Genomic DNA, 22,896 nt, shown 5'->3' with positions numbered 1-22,896 from the left:
TTTATGCGCGTGTGTTTGTGTGTGTGTGTGTGTGTGTGTGTGTGTGCGGTTCCATGTAGCCTGTTCTCGTCACCATTTTTTCTGCCCTTTTTAGTGCGATTGCACCATTAATTTTCCCGATGACACTTTATTCTGTTATAACAGCCTGCTCCCTCTTGCTCTCCCTCCCTTTCTCTTTCTCTCGCTCTCTGTTTATCCTTCTCTCATCTCTTTCTCGCGCTCTCTCTCTCGCTTGTTTCCACCTTTCCCTTTGGACGCACGATCCTGATTGAAAACTAAATTCATCCTCTAGCCCAAAGCAGCGTGTTCAGACGAGCTCCCTGATGTACCATACAGTGCGGAGGAGATGAGTATCTGTTCCTCAGGATCAGATCAAGGTCACGTTCGTCTGCTTCTCCTCCATGTTGTTGATGGTGTTTGTTAACGCGAGCCGTGCAGTTCTGATGGGTTTATTAGCTGTACACAACTGGCTTGTACAATAAATGGGGTTGTATAAAAGGTCTGTAGATTCGGTCGGGATTATGCAGTGGTACATTATCAGAGATGAGCGTGTTTAACAGTGTGTGTTCCATTTGTCTGTAAAAATGACCACACGCAGCTTTTTCTCAGCATGAGGACTCGTGAAAGAGTGCAGTGCATGAATTGGTTGACAAAATGTAATCAGTTTGGATGTATATGAAGAATCCAAGCAGTAAGTGCCATGTACTGATGTAATTCATGTACAGTAAGGGGGCATAACCTGGCCTGAGCATTGGGGAAAGAAAAATATTTCTTTAGCCCCAAATAATTCTCCATGTGGGGCAGTTTGTCAGTACATAACTGTAAAAGAAGACGGTAGTGTTGTAATTTTGTATCTTCGGTGAACGGACACAAGACCAATCAGACAGGGTTTACAGGGAAATACTCTTTTCTTATTGGATGACTGGTTGCAATTCTGCCAAATGCTAGCTCACACAGTCAGTTATTGTGAGGGGGAAAATGGACATACTGTATGCCAATTTGTTTCTACCAGTAAAGGGATTGAAATTGAAACACTAACAACCTCTGATGCTGAGAAGGAAAACAAGGTGTGTACACGTCAACATGAGTTCCAGGTTATGTGAACATGATATGAGCAGAGCAGAAGGAAAGATAACGTACTTTTGCATGGAACTGTAGCAGCTAAACTCATACAGTGATAGCTTAGTTGTGCCTCCCCTTGGCTAGCGACACCAAACTAACCTAGTTTTATATCTTATCGGTCTGGTAGTCCTGCAAACAGTGACAACACCTGAGGCAAATTTTATGATAAATCCAACTTTTTCTCCAATTTTCACATTTTTGAAGCAATCAGCCCGCACATGCACGAAAAAAAAAAAATATGCATGGAAACAGTCTATTTAGAAGTATGTTTTTAAAAGTTTTTTGATAGAGAAGAATCTGGGCTCGGCTCCGGATGATTGACAGTCCAGCTAAAGCCTCTGTGTGAAGGTATGGAAAATTGCAGCGTAGTTACACAAAGTTTCTACAGGAAAGCAATGTTTAGACATCATCATCGGTGCAAAAATATAAATTTAATAAGGAGACATTAAGGAAATACATACAAAAATCACTGGTGAATGCACTATGAGTGTCCTGATTCGTACTGGAAAGGTTACACACACATACACGTACAGTGCACATGCATATGGTATATATTTGTACGCTCACATACATGCACATTAATCTCACCGTCCTTATCAGGACCTTCAGTTGACATCATTATTAATGCAGCTAATTAATGTCATTTTACACCCAAATCTAATCCTACCCTTAATCTCCATAACCAAAAGGAAACCTTTTAGTTCTTTTGTTATTGTTTTTTCTTTTCCTTTTTCTTTCTTTTTATTTATTTATTTTAATTTTTTTTTTTTGCTTTGTTTTTGCTTCTGCAGACCTCACAAATGTCCCCACAGGTCAAACCTGTCAGATATTTCTATCCTTATAGGGACATATGGTCTCCACTAAGACACACACACACACACACACACACACACACACACACACACATATTGCTGCAGGCACAGATATCTCACTCAATGGCATGACACTTGAAAGGCACAAATCCAGCAGGATTGTGTAGCTGGAGGGGCTAAGTGGAGGAAAGTGATGCACCTGGCTGCTACTCATGAGCTCTATTAGTCTCCAACATGGAGGTGTGTGTGTGTGTGTGTTTGTGTGTGTGTGTGTGCACGTACTCCATTTTAAAATAAATAGGATTCAGACATCAAATGGACATCCCCGTAGGCGTGGCCGGCACCATTACTTAACTTCTCCCTTGAATTGACTCGTTCTACGTCTCCTTTCTCTGGGTCGGATGGATGGAAGCAGGGATTATGAGGAAGGAACGCACCCTGAGGAAAGTGTGTCTCTTTATGGATGAGATGCTCAGCACTCGACTTCCTCTCTTCCCATCTGTGAAGAGAAGATATCAGCCTTCTTGCACTCAACCCTTGAGCTATAAACGCTGCACTAAGACACAGAGCTGAGGAGAATATTCACTTTTTTAATAAGAAATTACCAGTTATTGTTTGCCTTTAATCCAGAACTGATACCGATGCAGAGCTTCATATTATTTAAAAAGTGTCCCAGCTTAATAAAACCCTATTTATTATTAAAGAAACACTAAATACTTAATACTAAATACTAGAGACAGAAAGTCATACCTTCGTCTATCTATAACTGTTTAAGATTACGTGTAATAGTATTTATTAAAAACCAACTCTCGTTACAGTTCATATCCATATTTATGTAAAGTGTGACGGAGCCATTAGATTAAATGTAACAGCTGTTCTTGAATAGGGATAAGATGCAGAGATCCAAACATTTCATCAACTTCACACATTTTGGGGGGGGGGGGGGGGGGAGCAAAATGGGGGTCAGTTCTCGTTATTAATTTGTTCTCATAACAGACCTTAGTATGTAGTGCTTAAATGATTTGATGCTAAAAGCTACAAGATGAAAACCCTAATAAAATGACAGAAAGCTAACTTTAGCTTTTCATTAAACACTTGTGCTCCCTGCAAAATCCATCCATCTATCCATCTGTTTTCTGTACTGCTTATAATATGCAGGGTTGCATGGGAGCCTGGAGCCTGTCCGAGGGAACTCGGGGCACAAGGCGGGGGACACCCTGGACAGGGTGCCAACCCATTGCAGTTCACAAACACACATTCACACACCACAGACCATTTGGAAATTCCAATCAGCCTACTACACATGTCTTTGGACAGGGGGAGGAAACCGGAGTACCCAGAGGAAGAGCGTGCAAGCTCTGCACACACAAGGCGGAGGCAGGATTCGAGCATCCAATCCCAGAGGTGCTAACCACTAAGCTACCACGCCCCCCCCCCCCCTCCAAAATCACATCACATTAAAGTGTATATGGCCACATTCAGAGTTAAGCGTACATAGTGAGGATTTAGTACCAAAATTTCACGCATAATATCACAGAAATAAAGCACTCTTCAGAAGTTGCATGACAGTTATGCATGTGTGCATTAATGAATTAATTAATAGTATTGTCCCTTTAAAGTCCATGAAAAGGGATTTTTTTTTTTCCCTTACTGGACAGCATCTTAATTAGAGACATCGCATATCTCAATGACATGATGGTAAAATTATCAACAACATTTAAAGAGCGCTCTAAGTTTAGGAGATGTGTGCTCCGTCACCTTGTCCTTCCAACCGCTGGCACATTTTCTTTACAGGAGAGCGCATTAAATCAACAACAACAACAAAACTAGATAGACACCTAACCCTAGCTATTCATTATACCAGAATGCTTCTTTCAAAACCTCATCACATTTAGACATTTAGTTTGCATAATGTGTGTCTATAATTCCATTCTGCTTCACCTGTAAACCCCATGTGCTGAATAAGTAAATGCTAAAAAAGTGTCCATGAATGAATGCACCTATTATCCCAATCGTTCATAGGATGCTCTTGAGTGCTGTGAGTTACAGACCATTTTCCAGGGAAATTTTGGACGAGTAGCTTTGTCCTCTCTCGGTCTTTCAGCCTTGGCATTCATTTGAAGTGAATGTCTCATTCAATTTGCCTGCAACCAAGTACGATGGTAATTCCTGGTATGGATGCATTAACCTCTATTTTGTGGGATTTAAATGAAGTGGCTGGAGCTATAACTGAAGAAGAATAATATTGACAGGATTAAATAAGCTCTTCACTCTCCGCCCTTCGGCTCCTGTTTTATTTCATTTACTTAATTGAATATTGAACATAGCTGGCTTTTTGTGTGCTGAATATCAAATGTCTATATTAAGCAACTACTGGTACAATCATGCAGATGTTAGAAGTGCATTTTTTATTAGCAGTTAACAAGCATGTCTTTAATTGTGTGTTAGAATTTTCTATCACTTGGCCTACAGCGCAGCAGAAGCAGCAGCTATGTTTAGAAATGGATTTATTTTTTTTTTCTCTTTCTTTTGAGGATTATATGATTATGCATTACTCGGTTAGTAACAAATGTTGAAGGCCTGAATGAGCTTTCCGAAGGCAGTTTGTCACTCCATAATCCAAATCCATTGATTCATTAGAGTGCGATTTTCAATCAGAGAATCATAAGAACTGAGTTTACACACCCTTATACCTTCCTAAATATAATCTCTATAATCCAACAAGCTCTGCCTACATTCTTTCAAGTCCAAGCTTTACTGTCTTTTAATCATATACGGCTGGTACAGTACGCAGTGAGACAAAAGAACTTGAACCTCCAGGACCATGGTGCTACATAAAACAACACACTAACCGCATGAGACAACACAGAGCTCAATACACATTTTTACATAAAGTGCACGTGCAAACGTGTGCTTACGATACTACTAAAACAGAACAATAGGCACAGTAAGTGACAGTGTATCACCGACATATGTCCAAATGTCCAACATAATAGGTAGTCAAAAAGACCACCAAGTACAGCTCTTCGGTGGCATTCGCACTTTTAATGTTATGTCGGATCAGTGTACATTACAGCACAATGGAAAAAAAAGAATTTCACTGTGCTGTAATGTACGGTGATCAGCCATAACGTTAAAAGTTAGTTTAATGTTTGCCGCTTCACCGGTTGTCCTTTCTTGGACCACTTTTGGTAGGTCCTAAGCACAGTATACCAGGAACACCCCACAAGACCTGCAGTTTTGGAGATGCTCTGACCCAGTCGTCTAGCCGTCACAATTTGGCCTTTCAGAGTCAAATTCGCTCAGATCCTTACGCTTGCCCATTTTTCCTGCTTCCAACACATCAACTTCTAGAACTGACTGTTCACTCGCTGCCTAATATATCCCACCCCTTGACAGGTGCCACTGTAACGAGATAATCAATGTTATTCACATCGCCTCTCAGCGGTTTTAATGTTATGGCTGATCGGAGTATATGTGACCTATAGAGAAAGCAGAACTTTTGATACGAACTAATGGCCTGGTAGGACTAACACACACAGGAATATGGTGTTCAGCATTATTCTAGCATTTCCTCTTGGTGAGACAGTGTGAGAGTCCTTGCCATCTGTGTGGAGATGTTAGCAGAGATTTGCAGCTGTGTTGTACATGCTCTCACATACTTGCAGTCTCTTGCCTCTTCTCCTTAATGCTCTCAACAGATGCTGTGGGATCTCCAGAGGCTCACTCACTATGGTGTACGAGAGCATGGTGTGTGTGTGTGTGAAAACCGCAATTGTTAAGTCCCTCCTGAAAAAGAGCAATCTGGATAACACGGTTTTAAACAACTATAGACCAATATCAAATCTTCCTTTCATAGGCAAGATCATTGAAACGGTTGTTTTCAATCAGCTGTACCGATTGCTATCCTCAAATAGGTATTTGGACAATTTCCAATCTGGTTTCCGGCAGCATCTCAGCACAGAGACGGCACTCATAAAGATAATTAATGATATTCGGTTAAATACGGATTCAGGCAAGATAACCGTGCTGGTATTATTGGCTCTCAGTGCTGCTTTTGACACTGTCGACCACAATATACTCCTAAACAGACTGGAAATCTGGATAGGGCTCTCTGGGACGGTCCATGGCTGGTTCAGGTCATATCTAGAATGGAGGGGTTTCTATGTGAGCTATGACTCTGAGTGGACATCCATGACGTATGGAGTCCCACAAGGCTCAATCCTTGGACCGCTGCTGTTCAATCTGTATATGCTCCCACTAGGCCAAATTATAAAGAGGAACCAAATTGCATACCATAACTATGCTGAAGACACCCAGATCTACCTAGACCTGTCGCTTAATGATTACCACCCCATAGACTCCCTGTGCCAGTGCCTTGAAGATATTAACAGTTGGATGTGCCAAAACTTCCTTCAGTTAAACAAAGACAAAACAGAAGTCATTGTATTTGGAAACAAATATGAAAGTCTCAAGTTGAACTTGTATCTTGACTCCAGGGATCTACATACAGAAAATCAAGTCGGGAATCTTGGTGTCATTTTGGAGTCTGATCTAAGTTTCAGTAGTCAAGTGAAAGCAATAACCAAATCCGCCTACTATCACCTCAGAAATATAGCGAGAAGTAGGTGTTTCATTTCCAGTCAAGACTTAGAGAAACCTGTTCATGCATTCATTACCAGCAGGGAGGATTACTGCAATGGACTTCTCACTGGTCTTCCCAATTAGACAGTTCAGCTCATACAGAATGCTTCTGCCAGGATTCTCATCCGAACCGAAAAATCTGAGCGTATTACTCCAGTCCTCAGGTCTTTGCCCTGGCTTCCAGTTACATTAAGAATTGATTTTAAAGTACTATTACTAGATTATAATATCACTACATGGCCTAGAACCTAAATACATTACAGATATGTTTACTGAATATAAACCAAACAGGCCTCTCACATCATTAGATCAGGTCTGTCAGTAATACCAAGGGTTCACTCAAAACAAGGTGAGACAGCGTCTAGCTATTATGCCTCACGTGGCTGGAACCAGCTTCCAGAAGTAGTAAGATGTGCTCAAACTCAAACTACCCATTTAAAACCAGACTGGAAACACATCTATTTAGCCTCGCATTTCCTGACTGAACACTATGCTGCACTCTACTGATTCATCTATATCATTTTAGCTCTGTAACTTTCCCCCTTTTTCCCCTGTTACATTTTTCAAATTCTTTTTATCTCCTGCTCATTGTACTGCATTTTTCTCATTTTTATTTCTTACCTTTAATTCTTGTTCTTATATATATTTTTTAAATACCTTGTATTTTCTTTACATAAAGCACTTTGAATTACCATTGTGTATGAAATGTGCTGTATAAAGAAACTTGCCTTGCCTTGCCTTGCCTTATTTATGTGTGCTGTCTTTATACGGTCAGCTCTCATGAGACCACACACAGCCAAAGTTCAGGTTAAACATAGAGCAGTATGGGAAATGGAGGGTGTTATTGTCACTATTCTTATTCCTAAGGAATTGGAAATGTTCCCATATTAAATATTCATAACGCAGTAACTGTCTAACCATTTCGTTAGGGTTTACAGTATTATCACAATATAAAATTGACTTAATAGCAGAATACTAAGTATTTTTAATTTTTTTTTTTTTTTTTTTTTAAATGTATTCCCCAGTCACAGTAACTCACTGCAATGCCTTTCAAACATTTATAAAAGTCTCATCCGGTGCATACAATTATGGTATTGTCACCCATGAAGACACCCATTGCTTTTTCAGATCTGTCTAAAATACGGACCTTGAAAACATGCTTTATTCAAAATGAGGCAGAGCTAATCTCAGGAACAGAAATGCTATTCAAGTAAGGCAGGGTTACACTGTATGATTTCTGGCACAGGTTTTGCTGCCGCAGACTAAAATCACACATTGTTAAAGAATTCTTTTTTTTTATTAAAATCTCAGAAAAGCAACCAATCTTATCAAAAGGCAATACCAATAGCAGGACAGCATAGAATGATGTGAAACTCATGGCACAGCTACAAAGAAAATAGTGGCGATGTCAAAACATAAGTAAAACATGCTAATGGGGGAAAAAAGATCCTTATTACTTCAAGCTCACTTTGAAGAATGTTTTTTTTTTTTTTTTTTTTTTCACGAGTCACTAACACTGATTGGCAGATTGATGATGTAAGCAGAACATAATAATTTTCCTTAATTGCAGATATATTGCTGGAGGATTTTCCTCATATAATCTGACATTGACAGCACATGTTATTGTGCAGTCTGTTATAGAATTTGACATAAACGGGCTCTATTCAATTGGATTGCATGGGTGGTGACAATAATAATATTGTGCCTGTTGAATATTTCAGTGTATCAGCACATGACTTGTGAATAAAACACTTTAGGGTACATAGTCCATCTCACACACAGTACAGTATCTCACAAAAGTGAGTACACCCCTCACATTTTTGTAAATATTTGATTATATCTTTTCATGTGACAACACTGAAGAAATGACACGTTGCTACAATGTAAAGTAGTGAGTGTACAGCTTGTGTAACAGTGTAAATTTGCTGTCTCCTCAAAATAACTCATCACACAGCCATTAATGTCTAATGTCATTAATGTCTACATCTATTTCCCAAACACAACTTCTGGATATGACGCTGAGCACGTGCACTCAACTTCTTTGGTCAACCATGGCGAGGCCTGTTCTGAGTGGAACCTGTCCTGTTAAACCGCTGTATGGTCTTGGCCACCGTGCTGCAGCTCAGTGTCAGGGTCTTGGCAATCTTCTTATAGCCTAGGCCATCTTTACGTAGAGCAACAATTCTTCTTTTCAGATCCTCAGAGAGTTCTTTGCCATGAGGTGCCATGTTGAACTTCCAGTAACCAGTATGACGGAGTGTGAGAGCGATGACACCCAATTTAACACACCTGCTCCCCATTCACACCTGAGACCTTGTAACACTAACAAGTCACATGACACCGGGGAGTGAAAATGGCTAATTGGGCCCAATTTGGACATTTTCACTTAGGGGTGTACTCACTTTTGTTGCCAGCGGTTTCGACATTAACGTCTGTGTGTTGAGTTATTTTGAGGGGACGGCAAATTTACACTGTTACACAAGCTGTACACTCACTACTTTACATTGTAGCAACGTGTCATTTCTTCAGTGTTGTCACATGAAAAGATATAATCAAATATTTACAAAAACGTGAGGGGTGTACTCACTTTTGTGAGATACTGTATGTGTAGCAGCAATACCAAAGGGTTGTGCACATGTATTGTGAGCAGTGTTGCCTTTCCAGTAAAGAGCTGCATGTGTGATATCAGACCTCACCAATACTACACATCACTCCGAATCAGTGCAGACACATTGTAAATATTTATACAGGTCAATCACTATGCCACTAGCTCCTGCTAATCTATATTCACTTTTGTCTGAGTTTTTGTGTGAAATGGCATCTGTCTGCTCCACGATAAATGGCTAATTCAATAAAAGGTTAGCGTTTTGCACTTATCTTGATTACATTTCTTGGTTAATAGGCATGAGAGGCATTGTAATCATTCACAGTGACCGAGACAAAGGGGGAGATGTCACCCAGAGGTCATGACCTTCAGAAAACACCCCCATTAGTACAGGCAGGTCCCTAAAGGCAAGGCCAGCTGTGTTAGAAACACCCACGAGAGCTATTCCAGATCCAAGTGACTAAGCTACACTTACACTTAAAGCACTTTATTTAATTCGTGCAGTGACATCATTTGGTCCCAGGTTTGTCATTTGCATGAGCTTGAGTGATGTCATATATTGTTTAACATTACAGTAAATATAATAAGTAAATTAAAGTATTCAGCATCCCTAGTTAGTAGTATTTCCGTTATGTTTTTTAAAGGTTAATGTTCCAAAACAATTTGGTTGCTATAAGTCAAACCTATTTTAGTAGAAATACAGATGCTATCAGATCTAAAGGTAAATGCTTAAAAGAAAGAAAAAAAAATCGTCTGATTGATCATGAAGGTGTTTTCCACAATCGTTCTAATATGTTATTGTTTTGTATTAACAGCTTGCACAAGGATTTGTATGGCAGAAGCGCAACATGAACTGTTTTTTTTTTTTTTTTTAAATGTGTAATAATTGATATGGTGAAGTTTTCTGTGAGTCCCCAGGTTAGGTTCGGTTACGTTAGGAGAGATTGGAGGGGGATCTGTTTATAGCTGTTCTAATGTTATCGATGACAGGAAGTTGTATCCCAGACGTTGAATGTGTGTGTCTCTGACGCTTGTTTGTGCCTCTCATTCACAGGTGCGTGTCGATGCTGCGGTGAGCTGCTAGGAGTCGAGGTGTGTGGAGTGTGAGCTCGGGTCATGGTGCCACATCACACACGGTCGTCTCGTTTCCACAGCGCGGCCAGCCTGCTGCTGCTGCTCGGACTCGCTGCACATATACGGGGAGACAGTGAGTACCACACTACCACACACACCCAAACACACAATTCAAACTAATACAGGCACACAAGCACACACAGACATGTACACAGTCTCCTATACACAAACAGATTCATCTAGTCGTGTGTCTCCATGGAGGGAGCATTAGTGTGTGTTAAGAGTGCTGAAAAATGACAATCTCCTGCTGCTGGCAAAACAAACTCAAATAACAGCCCTTGTGTTTGAGCAGTGTGTTCTCTCTCAGCAACACTGCAGAAACCCATTTCCCACACACGCACACACAGACACACACTGTTTAGTATGGAAATGTGTTCAGCAATCAATGTGAACATGAGTGTGTAAGCCAGAGAGAGTGGCGCTATGGAAAATTCTCAGTAACCCTGCTTACATGTTTACACACAGCCTAATAATGTGATAATCATCTGACTGATAGCGCAATCAGAATAAACACCTTCGTACACACACGCCTAAACCCACTGAGGTCAATGTGCATAACCTTTCTCATCTGAAGAGGTGCATAATTATTTTAATAATGTTTTACATGGAGAAATCGAAGTCTGATTATTTTGTATGTACCAGGGGCTTTAGCTGGACTGTTAATTATGTGGGGCTGAGCCAAGATTCTTCTCCATCAAAAAAAACCTTTTAATTGTGCTTCTAAGTAGACTGTTTCCATGCATATTTTTTTTTTCTTGCATGTGAGGGCTAATTGCTTAAAAATGTGAAAATTGGGCAAAAAGTTGGATTTGTCATAAAAACCTGCCTCGGGTGTTATCACTGTTATCAGGACTACCAGATTGATAAAATATCAAACTTTTTGGCTATAATGTGAGACTAGGGTGGTTTGGTGTTGCTAGCCAAGGGGAGGCACAACTCAGCTATCATTGGATGGGTTTAGCTGCTACAGTGAAATGCAAAACACTCATATCGTGTTCACATAACTCGGAACTCATATAGACATTTACACACCTTGTTTTCCTGCTCAACATGAGAGGACGTTAGTGTTTCAGCTCCAGTCCATTTACTGGTATAAAATCGCGGTAGGTATATCCATAGCATTTGGCAGAACTAAGAGCTGTCAGCCAATAAGACACGAGTATTTCAACATATTTTCCTATAAACCCTGTCTGATTGGTCTTGCATGAAGATACAAAATCATAACACTGCCGTCTTCTTTTACTGATGTTCAATTATGTAGTGACAAACCACTCCGAGTAGAGAATTATTTGGGGCTAAAGAAAAAATCTTCAGGGCTACAGCCCCAAATGCCCAGGCCATGTTACGCCCTGGTACATACTGCATGTTTTAGCATCACCTGGTACATACTGCATGTTTTAGCATCACCTGGTACATACTGTATGTTTTAGCATCATGTGGTACATACTGTATGTTTTAGCATCACCTGGTACATACTGCATGTTTTAGCATCATGTGGTACATACTGTATGTTTTAGCATCACCTGGTACATACTGCATGTTTTAGCATCATGTGGTACATACTGCATGTTTTAGCATCACCTGGTACATACTGCATGTTTTAGCATCACCTGGTACATACTGTATGTTTTAGCATCATGTGGTACATACTGTATGTTTTAGCATCACCTGGTACATACTGCATGTTTTAGCATCACCTGGTACATACTGCATGTTTTAGCATCACCTGGTACATACTGCATGTTTTAGCATCACCTGGTACATACTGTATGTTTTAGCATCATGTGGTACATACTGCATGTTTTAGCATCACCTGGTACATACTGCATGTTTTAGCATCACCTGGTACATACTGCATGTTTTAGCATCACCTGGTACATACTGTATGTTTTAGCATCATGTGGTACATACTGTATGTTTTAGCATCACCTGGTACATACTGTATGTTTTAGCATCATGTGGTACATACAGCATGTTTTAGCATCACCTAGTACATACTGCATGTTTTAGCATCATGTGGTACATACAGCATGTTTTAGCATCACCTGGTACATACTGCATGTTTTAGCATCACCTGGTACATACTGTATGTTTTAGCATCATGTGGTACATACTGTATGTTTTAGCATCACCTGGTACATACTGCATGTTTTAGCATCACCTGGTACATACTGTATGTTTTAGCATCACCTGGTACATACTGCATGTTTTAGCATCACCTGGTACATACTGTATGTTTTAGCATCACGTGGTACATACTGTATGTTTTAGCATCACGTGGTACATACTGTATGTTTTAGCATCACCTGGTACATACTGCATGTTTTAGCATCACCTGGTACATACTGTATGTTTTAGCATCACGTGGTACATACTGTATGTTTTAGCATCATGTGGTACATACTGTATGTTTTAGCATCACCTGGTACATACTGCATGTTTTAGCATCACCTGGTACATACTGTATGTTTTAGCATCATGTGGTACATACTGTATGTTTTAGCATCACCTGGTACATACTGCATGTTTTAGCATCACCTGGTACATACTGTATGTTTTAGCATCACCTGGTACATACTGCATGTTTTAGCATCACCTGGTACATACTGTATGTTTTAGCATCATGTGGTACATACTGTATGTTTTAGCATCACCTGGTACATACTGCATGTTTTAGCATCACCTGGTACATACTGTATGTTTTAGCATCACCTGGTACATACTGCATGTTTTAGCATCACCTGGTACATACTGTATGTTTTAGCATCATGTGGTACATACTGTATGTTTTAGCATCACCTGGTACATACTGTATGTTTTAGCATCATGTGGTACATACTGTATGTTTTAGCATCACCTGGTACATACTGTATGTTTTAGCATCATGTGGTACATACTGTATGTTTTAGCATCACCTGGTACATACTGTATGTTTTAGCATCATGTGGTACATACTGTATGTTTTAGCATCACCTGGTACATACTGTATGTTTTAGCATCACGTGGTACATACTGTATGTTTTAGCATCACGTGGTACATACTGTATGTTTTAGCATCACCTGGTACATACTGCATGTTTTAGCATCACCTGGTACATACTGTATGTTTTAGCATCACGTGGTACATACTGTATGTTTTAGCATCATGTGGTACATACTGTATGTTTTAGCATCACCTGGTACATACTGCATGTTTTAGCATCACCTGGTACATACTGTATGTTTTAGCATCATGTGGTACATACTGTATGTTTTAGCATCACCTGGTACATACTGCATGTTTTAGCATCACCTGGTACATACTGTATGTTTTAGCATCACCTGGTACATACTGCATGTTTTAGCATCACCTGGTACATACTGTATGTTTTAGCATCATGTGGTACATACTGTATGTTTTAGCATCACCTGGTACATACTGCATGTTTTAGCATCACCTGGTACATACTGTATGTTTTAGCATCACCTGGTACATACTGCATGTTTTAGCATCACCTGGTACATACTGTATGTTTTAGCATCATGTGGTACATACTGTATGTTTTAGCATCACCTGGTACATACTGTATGTTTTAGCATCATGTGGTACATACTGTATGTTTTAGCATCACCTGGTACATACTGTATGTTTTAGCATCACCTGGTACATACTGCATGTTTTAGCATCATGTGGTGGCTTCACAAATATTCTGGTGCAGAAACACATAAACATTTCAAACCAGAATGAATCAGGATGCACTGTTTTTGCGCAGTAAACATTTGGAGTACTTTTTGCTGGGGCAGATATAATGAAAGACTTGGTAAGAGGTGTTTGGACACACAGCTAATATGGCAAACTAACATTAGCTAGTTCTTACAGTTGTTACTTGTTACAGGAGTCATACATTAAATGCCACTGTAACATTTAAATAGACATTAAATTGACAGCGTACAGGTTAACAGTGAATATATAACTATGCAGTTTATATAAATGGTTTGGTTTGGATTGATGGAAATGTCTGCGTGTAAACATACCCGGTGAGGTAGATGAATCTGAGGGCAAAACCAGTATGGAAATGTTATAAGCAGTACCACTTGTAAAAAAGTTTTACCTGAAGTTTTACCTTTCATGCTACAGTACATCTGATAGTTTTGGGGGGTGGCGGGCGGGGGGTGGGACAGCCTCTTGCTAAACAGCACTTAAATTAATGAAAATGAAAGTATTGAAAGCAGCATCATTAGTACACATTAGCAATTTAGCATGCTAACCTAAATTTCAGTTACAATTATGTGAGCTAGTAATTCTGCTTAAACTGTCATTTTAATGTTCAGCCTAATGCGTTCTGCCTCATTATATGGTGATCTAATGCTAGTAAATTGCATGGAGTTGAGTCTCCAATTAGCACCACGCTTATTTCTGATAATGAAAGTAGCTTGGGTAATAAAAACATAAACTGATAGTTTTGTACCAGTTCAGTGGTAGTTATAATAAAGATGACGAAAGCGTGTGTTATTTTATCGCGTCCCTGACCTGTGAACATTGAACAACATGTCTGAATCAGCATGCACACGTCACCGACATTTTATAGCACCTCAGATTGTAACACATTAATAATTCACCAAAAAAGCCTGCAGTCACAAACTCTCATTCTGTTCTCTTTCACTTTAATTCACTTAAATCTCTCTCTCTCTCTCTCTCACCCTGCTTTCTCTCTCCCTTTAACATGACTGTACATAATACAACATTGCCAAAATAGCAGACATACAGTGACACTATTAACAAACAATATATAAAAAATTATAATATTGATATCACTAGTAACACCAGTATTACAGACTAATAAAGGTAAGGGTGATCACTAGTACTAGCAAGAACAGTAACAATAATAATAACAACCCAATAACAAGATGAATCATTTTTATTATTTATAATACTTCATAATCATTTATATAGCACATCCATCCATCCCTTTTCTGTACCACTGAACTCCTGAGTCCAACCTGACCTCCAAGAGAGCCTTAGACTCTGGGGAACCACACACACACACACACACACACACACACAAACATATATATATATATATATATATATATATATATATATATATATATATATATATATGTGTGTGTGTGTGTGTGTGTGTGTGTGTGTGTGTGTAATGCATCTCCCTTGGGTGGTTTCTGATTCCATGAGGCCCTAATGTGATCTAAGCAAAGATTAATTCCTGACAACAGACCTAGACCTAAATGGATAAAGGAGCTAACTGTGTCAGTATAAATACATTAGTGTACTCCTTACCCTGTGTGTGTGTGTGTGTGTGTGTGTGTGTGTGTGTGTGTGTGACATAATTTGGCTTCTAGAGGATCTAATAAAGTCCAGTGGGCACATGGTGAGGTATGAGGGGTTTGAGACAGGACTGATCTGAAGTGTCTCAGTGCATCAAAGTGCAATTTACAGAAATAGAAATGGATTGTCGTAAAGAAATCACCTACCTGTACAACTCTCTCTCTCTCTCTCTCTCTCTCTCTCTCTCTCTCTCTCTAACACACACACACACACACACACACACGTCTTATCAGCAAGAAGGCTGACACTTACCATGTTAGCTGTACCTGGTTTTGTTTGTTTATTGTTTTCTGTGTGTGTGTGTGTGTGTGTGTGTGTGTGTGTGTGTGTGTGTGTGCGTGCCTCTGCAATCTAATTAGCAGATCAGATTGTTGCATTTGGAAGCACATTTGCATTTCACACGCTTTCAGGGAAGGAACTAAATCTAATTTAAGGAGTGAGAGCTTAACTGATTTAAGTGCAGGTAGATAATTAGCTGATTGTCTCAAAGTGTAAAAACACACAAATGAGTAGTGTAAAAACATCAGGCCATGATAAAGGTGTAGAGGGGCTATAATAGCTTTTATGGATAGTTGTAGAATATATTAAGAAGATAAAGATAGACAGATAGATAGACAGACAGACAGACAGACAGACAGATAGATAGATTTATTATGTATGAAGTTATGTATTATAGATCTTATATACAGATATCTTGTCTGTGTAGTTTACTAATTTAGTTGAATATTTAGTGTTAGTTACTTTTTTATTACCAGTCTTATTGGAATCATATGTTGTTATTACTGCTTTGTTATCAGTATCAGGTATTTACCGTTGTTATTGTCGCAGCACATTAAAATAAAACCCTAACCCTAGGGAGGTGAAGAAGGAGATGGAGAGACAAAGAGACAGATGAGAGAGAGGGGAAAAGATTGAGACGGAGAGATGGAGAAGGAGGGAATGATTATTATGAGATTATTGTGCTGCATACACAAAGTCAATAAAACAAATTAAAAGACAGAGAAACCATAGATATATAGACTCAAACTCAGGATTAAACCTAGATTTCACACACACACACACACACACACACACACAGCTCATTATATTTTTGTTTCTCTTTCTACACATAATCTCTTGGCGTGCACACACACACACACACACACACACACACACACACACACACAGAACACTGTTAATGTGTGAAGCTCTGGCTGAGGTTAGCCTAATTTCATCAACATTTTTCACATATTATGTAAACTCGACAGAAACTTTGTGCCAGTTGGTACACTTTGTTAGAGCATGAGCTTCTTGTTGTACTGTAATGCTGACACTAAATGCAGATTTACGTTTGTATACATTTATATAAATTTATATTTATATAAAAAATATATTTGTAGAGTAGTATATTTCATATCCAGTTAATGTTAATACATAAAAAAAAGTTTATATTATATATTACCAGTTTGATGTCAATGATGATGTTTGTTTGTGGTGAGTGAGTGTGAGACTAACAGGAGGGTTTTTTCGAATTCAGTCAATGTTAATATTAATTAATATGAATGTTAATATCTAATATATACATCTGTGCATCTTTTATATATATATATATATATATATATATATATATATATATATATATATATATATATATATATATATTTGCATGGAAACAGCCAATGACTCATTAGTGCACTCCTCTATGTGTTACCATTCCTGCTTTCAGTCATTAAGAAGACACTGTATGGACTTCAGTTATTACTAATGTAGTGCATTAGTAATACAGCTCTTCATAGTGTACTCATACTTTTGGATCTCATGCCATGGCAGAAATCTGATGTGTAAGGAGACATCCTTAGAGAGCATATGTAACACCTTCCTGTCAGAGTCCATCTGAAGTATCTGATGCTGCAGTTCCTTTAAGAGCAAGCAGTGCTGACCTTTATATGATGGACTGAATAGATTTGCCTTTGTTTTTGTACTCTGTACCATATGGATTGACAAAGCTATGGGAATTAAAATGAAAAACTACGATCAAAATGATAGCATGCAGATCTTGATACGTGATCAACTGTCTGATCTGTGATGTGTTTAAAGCAGCCAGTGCAGGTGAGACCATACTTCTTTCACTGGGATTGACTGACATCAATACCACACCCACTTCACTGAGACTGACGGGCACAGAGGATGCATGTTCTTCACTGAGACTGTCAGACATCAATACCACAACCACTTCACTGTGTTTGACAGAAACATTGAACGCTTCTACTTCACTGGGACTGACAGACATCAATACCGCAACCACTTCACTGGGACTAACGGGTACAGAGGACACACATTCTTCACTGGGACTGACAGACACATAGGACACGTGTTCTTCACTGGGGCTGACAGGCACCAAGGCCACACCTTCTTCACTGGGACTGACAGGCACATAGGACACACATTCTTAACTGGGACTGACAGGCACATAGGACACACATTCTTAACTGGGACTGACAGGCACATAGGACACACATTCTTAACTGGGACTGACAGGCACATAGGACACACATTCTTAACTGGGACTGACAGGCACATAGGACACACGTTCTTAGGTGGGACTGACAGGCACATAGGACACACATTCTACACTGAGACTGACAGGCACATAGGACACACATTCTTAACTAGGACTGACAGGCACATAGGACACACATTCTTCACTTGGACTGACAGGCACATAGGACACACATTCTTAACTGGGACTGACAGGCACATAGGACACATGTTCTTAGGTGGGACTGACAGGCACATAGGACACATTCTACACTGAGACTGACAGGCACATAGGACACACATTCTTAACTAGGACTGACAGGCACATAGGACACACATTCTTCACTTGGACTGACAGGCACATAGGACACACATTCTTAACTGGGACTGACCAGCACATAGGACACACATTCTTAACTGGGACTGACAGGCACATAGGACACACATTCTACACTGAGACTGACAGGCACATAGGACACACATTCTTAACTGGGACTGACCGGCACATAGGACACACATTCTTAACTGGGACTGACAGGCACATAGGACACACATTCTTAACTGGGACTGACAGGCACATACTACACACATTCTTAACTGGGACTGACAGGCACATAGGACACACATTCTTAACTGGGACTGACAGGCACATAGGACACATGTTCTTAGGTGGGACTGACAGGCACATAGGACACACATTCTTAACTAGGACTGACAGGCACATAGGACACACATTCTTCACTTGGACTGACAGGCACATAGGACACACATTCTTAACTGGGACTGACAGGCACATAGGACACATGTTCTTAGGTGGGACTGACAGGCACATAGGACACACATTCTACACTGAGACTGACAGGCACATAGGACACACATTCTTAACTAGGACTGACAGGCACATAGGACACACATTCTTCACTTGGACTGACAGGCACATAGGACACACATTCTTAACTGGGACTGACAGGCACATAGGACACACATTCTTAACTGGGACTGACAGGCACATACTACACACATTCTTAACTAGGACTGACAGGCACATAGGACACACATTCTTAACTGGGACTGACAGGCACATAGGACACATGTTCTTAGGTGGGACTGACAGGCACATAGGACACACATTCTACACTGAGACTGACAGGCACATAGGACACACATTCTTAACTAGGACTGACAGGCACATAGGACACACATTCTTCACTTGGACTGACAGGCACATAGGACACACATTCTTAACTGGGACTGACAGGCACATAGGACACACATTCTTAACTGGGACTGACAGGCACATACTACACACATTCTTAACTAGGACTGACAGGCACATAGGACACACATTCTTAACTGGGACTGACAGGCACATACTACACACATTCTTAACTAGGACTGACAGGCACATAGGACACACATTCTTAACTGGGACTGACAGGCACATAGGACACACGTTCTTAGGTGGGACTGACAGGCACATAGGACACACATTCTTAACTGGGACTGACAGGCACATAGGACACATGTTCTTAGGTGGGACTGACAGTCACATAGGACACACATTCTTCACTTGGACTGACAGACAGCAATACCACAAAAAATTCACTGGGACTGACGGACACATAGGACACACCTTCTTCACTGGGATTGACATGCCCCCGGCACTGAAATATACAAAAGCTGGACCTCCTTCGCTCCTTTGTCTTTATACATCTAGTAGGAATTGTGTCATCTACCAGCTTTGTAAATGTGAACTGCTTGTCTGTGTATTATCTGTGCATTAGAAAACACTTAGGACGCATTCTTCCCTAATTATGCATAAAATGGTGTAAATGTCTAAACACACAATTTCAGCTCTGTGTATGCAAAAAACATGCAGAGTGCATCTCGCCCCTCATACATATGTATCTGCGGGAAGATCGAGTAAAAAGTGAAAGTCAACTGAGGAGAAATGAGAAGTGCAGCTGATTACATATTCCATTCAGTGTGCTAAACTTCAGGCAATTAGCTTTGTGTGTGATTTGTCTGCCTCCCGAACCAGGTGTAAATTAGCACCCTGAGTGTTTAGAGCTTTATAGGCTGTGTAGTTATAGTGTGTGTAGTTAATCCTCAATATTGGGTTACTATTAAAATAGTCATAGTCGGTTGTTTTTAGGACCTTGGTGGAATAAACTTCTAAGGAAGCTATGTGTTTTATTAATGCTTTTCAACAGAAAGACGCTTTTGTCACGCATCTGGCAACCCTAGTCATACAGCACAAACACACAGATCAATTTTGGTCACATTTAACAAATGAATTCCACACAGTAAACAGGACTTATGCCACACTGCAGTTTACAGAAGCTACAGTGCATCCGGAAAGTATTCATAGTGCTTCACTTTTTCCACATTTTATGTTACAGCCTTCTTCCAAAATGGATTAAATTCATTATTTTCTTCAAAATTCTACAAACAATACCCCATAATGACAACATGAAAGAAGGTTGTTTGAAATCTTTGCAAATTTATTAAAAATAAAAAATAAAAAACAAAAAAAGCACATGTACATAAGTATTCACAGCCTTTGCCATGACACTCAAAATTGAGCTCAGGTGCATCCTGTTTCCACTGATCATCCTTGAGATGTTTCTACAACTTGATTGGAGTCCACCTGTGGTAAATTCAGTTGATTGGACATGATTTGGAATGGCACTCAAGGAACTGTCTGTAGACCTCCGAGACAGGATTGTATCGAGGCACAGATCTGGGGAAGGGTACAGAAACATTTCTGTAGCATTGAAGGTCCCAATGAGCACAGTGGCCTCCATCATCTGTAAATGGAGGAAGTTTGGAACCAGCAGGACTCTTCCTAGAGCTGTCCACCCGGCCAAACTGAGCGACCGGGGGAGAAGGGCCTTAGTCGGGGAGGTGACCAAAAACCCGATGGTCACTCTGACAGAGCTCCAGCGTGTCTCTGTGGAGAGAGGAGAACCTTCCAGAAGAACAACCATCTCTGCAGAACTCCATCAATCAGGCCTGAATGGTAGAGTGGCCAGACGGAAGCCACTCCTCAGTAAAAAGCAAATGACAGCCCGCCTGGAGTATGCCAAAAGGCACCTGAAGGACTCTCAGACCAAAGATTGAACAAAGATTGAACTCTTTTGCCTGAATGGCAAGTGTCATGTCTGGAGGAAACCAGGCACCAGTCATCACCTGGCCAATACCATCCCTACAGTGAAGCATGGTGGAGGCAGCATCATGCTGTGGGGATGTTTTTCAGCAGCAGGAACTGGGAGACTAGTCAGGATCGAGCGAAAGATGAATGCAGCAATGTACAGAGACATCCTTGATGAAAACCTGCTCCAGAGCGCTCTGGACCTCAGACTGGGGCGAAGGTTCATCTTCCAACAGGACAACGACCCTACGCACACAGCCAAGATAACAAAGGAGTGGCTACAGGACAACTCTGTGAATGTCCTTGAGTGGCCCAGCCAGAGCCCAGACTTGAACCCGATTGAACATCTCTAGAGAGATCTGAAAATGGCTGTGCACCGACGCTCCCCATCCAACCTGATGGAGCTTGAGAGGTCCTGCAAAGAAGAATGGGAGAAACTGCCCAAAAATAGATGTACCAAGCTTGTAGCATCATACTCAAAAGGACTTGAGGCTGTAATTGGTGCCAAAGGTGCTTCAACAAAGTATTCAGCAAAGGCTGTGGATACTTATGTACATGTGCTTTTTTTATTTTATATTTTTAATAAATTTGCAAAGATTTCAAACAAACTCCTTTCACGTTGTCATTATGGGGTATTGTTTGTAGAATTTTGAGGAAAATAATGAATTTAACCCGTATCGGAATAAGGCTGTAACATAACAAAATGTGGGAAAAGTGAAGCGCTGTGAATACTTTCCGGATGCACTGTACACTCAACACTTAAATGCACACATTTACATGAAGATTATTCTGTACACAGCAGCATTTCCATTAAAACCACTGAGTAATCAAACGTCACATCACATGTCTTAACGCCCTCCGCACCACTGACTTGCTCACATGAGAGATTTTATGTACAAATAACTTCATTTATTTAACACATTGTCTTGATTATTGAACTTCCATGTACTCTTTAGTCCCTCTTTAGTGAATTCTCAGTAATTTGTGCCTCACGCAGAGAGCGACGTTTGCATCATGAGCTGCAGCATTAGTGAACTGAATGTTAATGTTAGATGCATTGCAAGCGTATTTTGTGGTTGCATCAAGTTTTGTTTTGCATGGCGCCTGATAATGTATGTACATCTAGCCCTGAGGTTGTGCGTGTGCGTGTGTGTGTGTGTGTGTGTGTGTTTAGGTCCCAGCTTCATGCTTAGACTCGCACAGACACTAATGGGTGTTTTCTTCAGTGAAAGAGAAGCTGCTTTGTTTAATACTTTTGTCATTTGTCAGTGTGAATTGCCTCCGAAATGTAGATCCCATTTCACACACTCACACAGACACACATACACATGCATACATGCTGGCTTTCTGCGTGGATGCTATTAAATCCCTCTATTTGAAAGCAAATGAGAAAAAAGCGGGGGAAAAGAAACAGGGACAAGTGTGTGCATGACAACAAGGCCACTCTAAATGAAATGTGTATGCAGGGCTTTATACAGCTGTTGTCATGTCTTTGCTCTAAAGCATGCAGCGGTGTCAGACTTGATTACAGTGCAACCTGAAAGTCATAATTTCACACACACACACACAGGAAAATAGGAAA

The 22,896-nt window shown here is 40.2% G+C and overlaps 1 protein-coding gene across 5 annotated transcripts in view; it reads left to right on the top strand.

Moving 5' to 3' along the window:
• Window positions 1–22,896, top strand: part of ptprfa (protein tyrosine phosphatase receptor type Fa) — a 261,978-nt gene that overhangs the window by 93,128 nt on the left and 145,954 nt on the right. For 2 of the 5 annotated variants that reach the window (XM_053636814.1, XM_053636813.1), the window contains exon 1: window positions 9,948–10,390. In XM_053636814.1, the coding sequence (XP_053492789.1) occupies window positions 10,300–10,390 (91 nt within the window). In that variant the 5' untranslated portion in view covers window positions 9,948–10,299. Of the gene's footprint in view, window positions 1–9,947; window positions 10,391–22,896 lie in introns of those variants that run through there. The other 3 variants (XM_053636812.1, XM_053636815.1, XM_053636816.1) reach the window with 3 other exon arrangements.

The sequence above is a fragment of the Ictalurus furcatus genome, chromosome 11 (genome assembly GCF_023375685.1).
Source record: "Ictalurus furcatus strain D&B chromosome 11, Billie_1.0, whole genome shotgun sequence".
NCBI lineage: Eukaryota > Metazoa > Chordata > Actinopteri > Siluriformes > Ictaluridae > Ictalurus > Ictalurus furcatus.
Note: the sequence above shows the minus strand (reverse complement) of the source record. Positions and strands in the feature narration are given on the sequence as shown.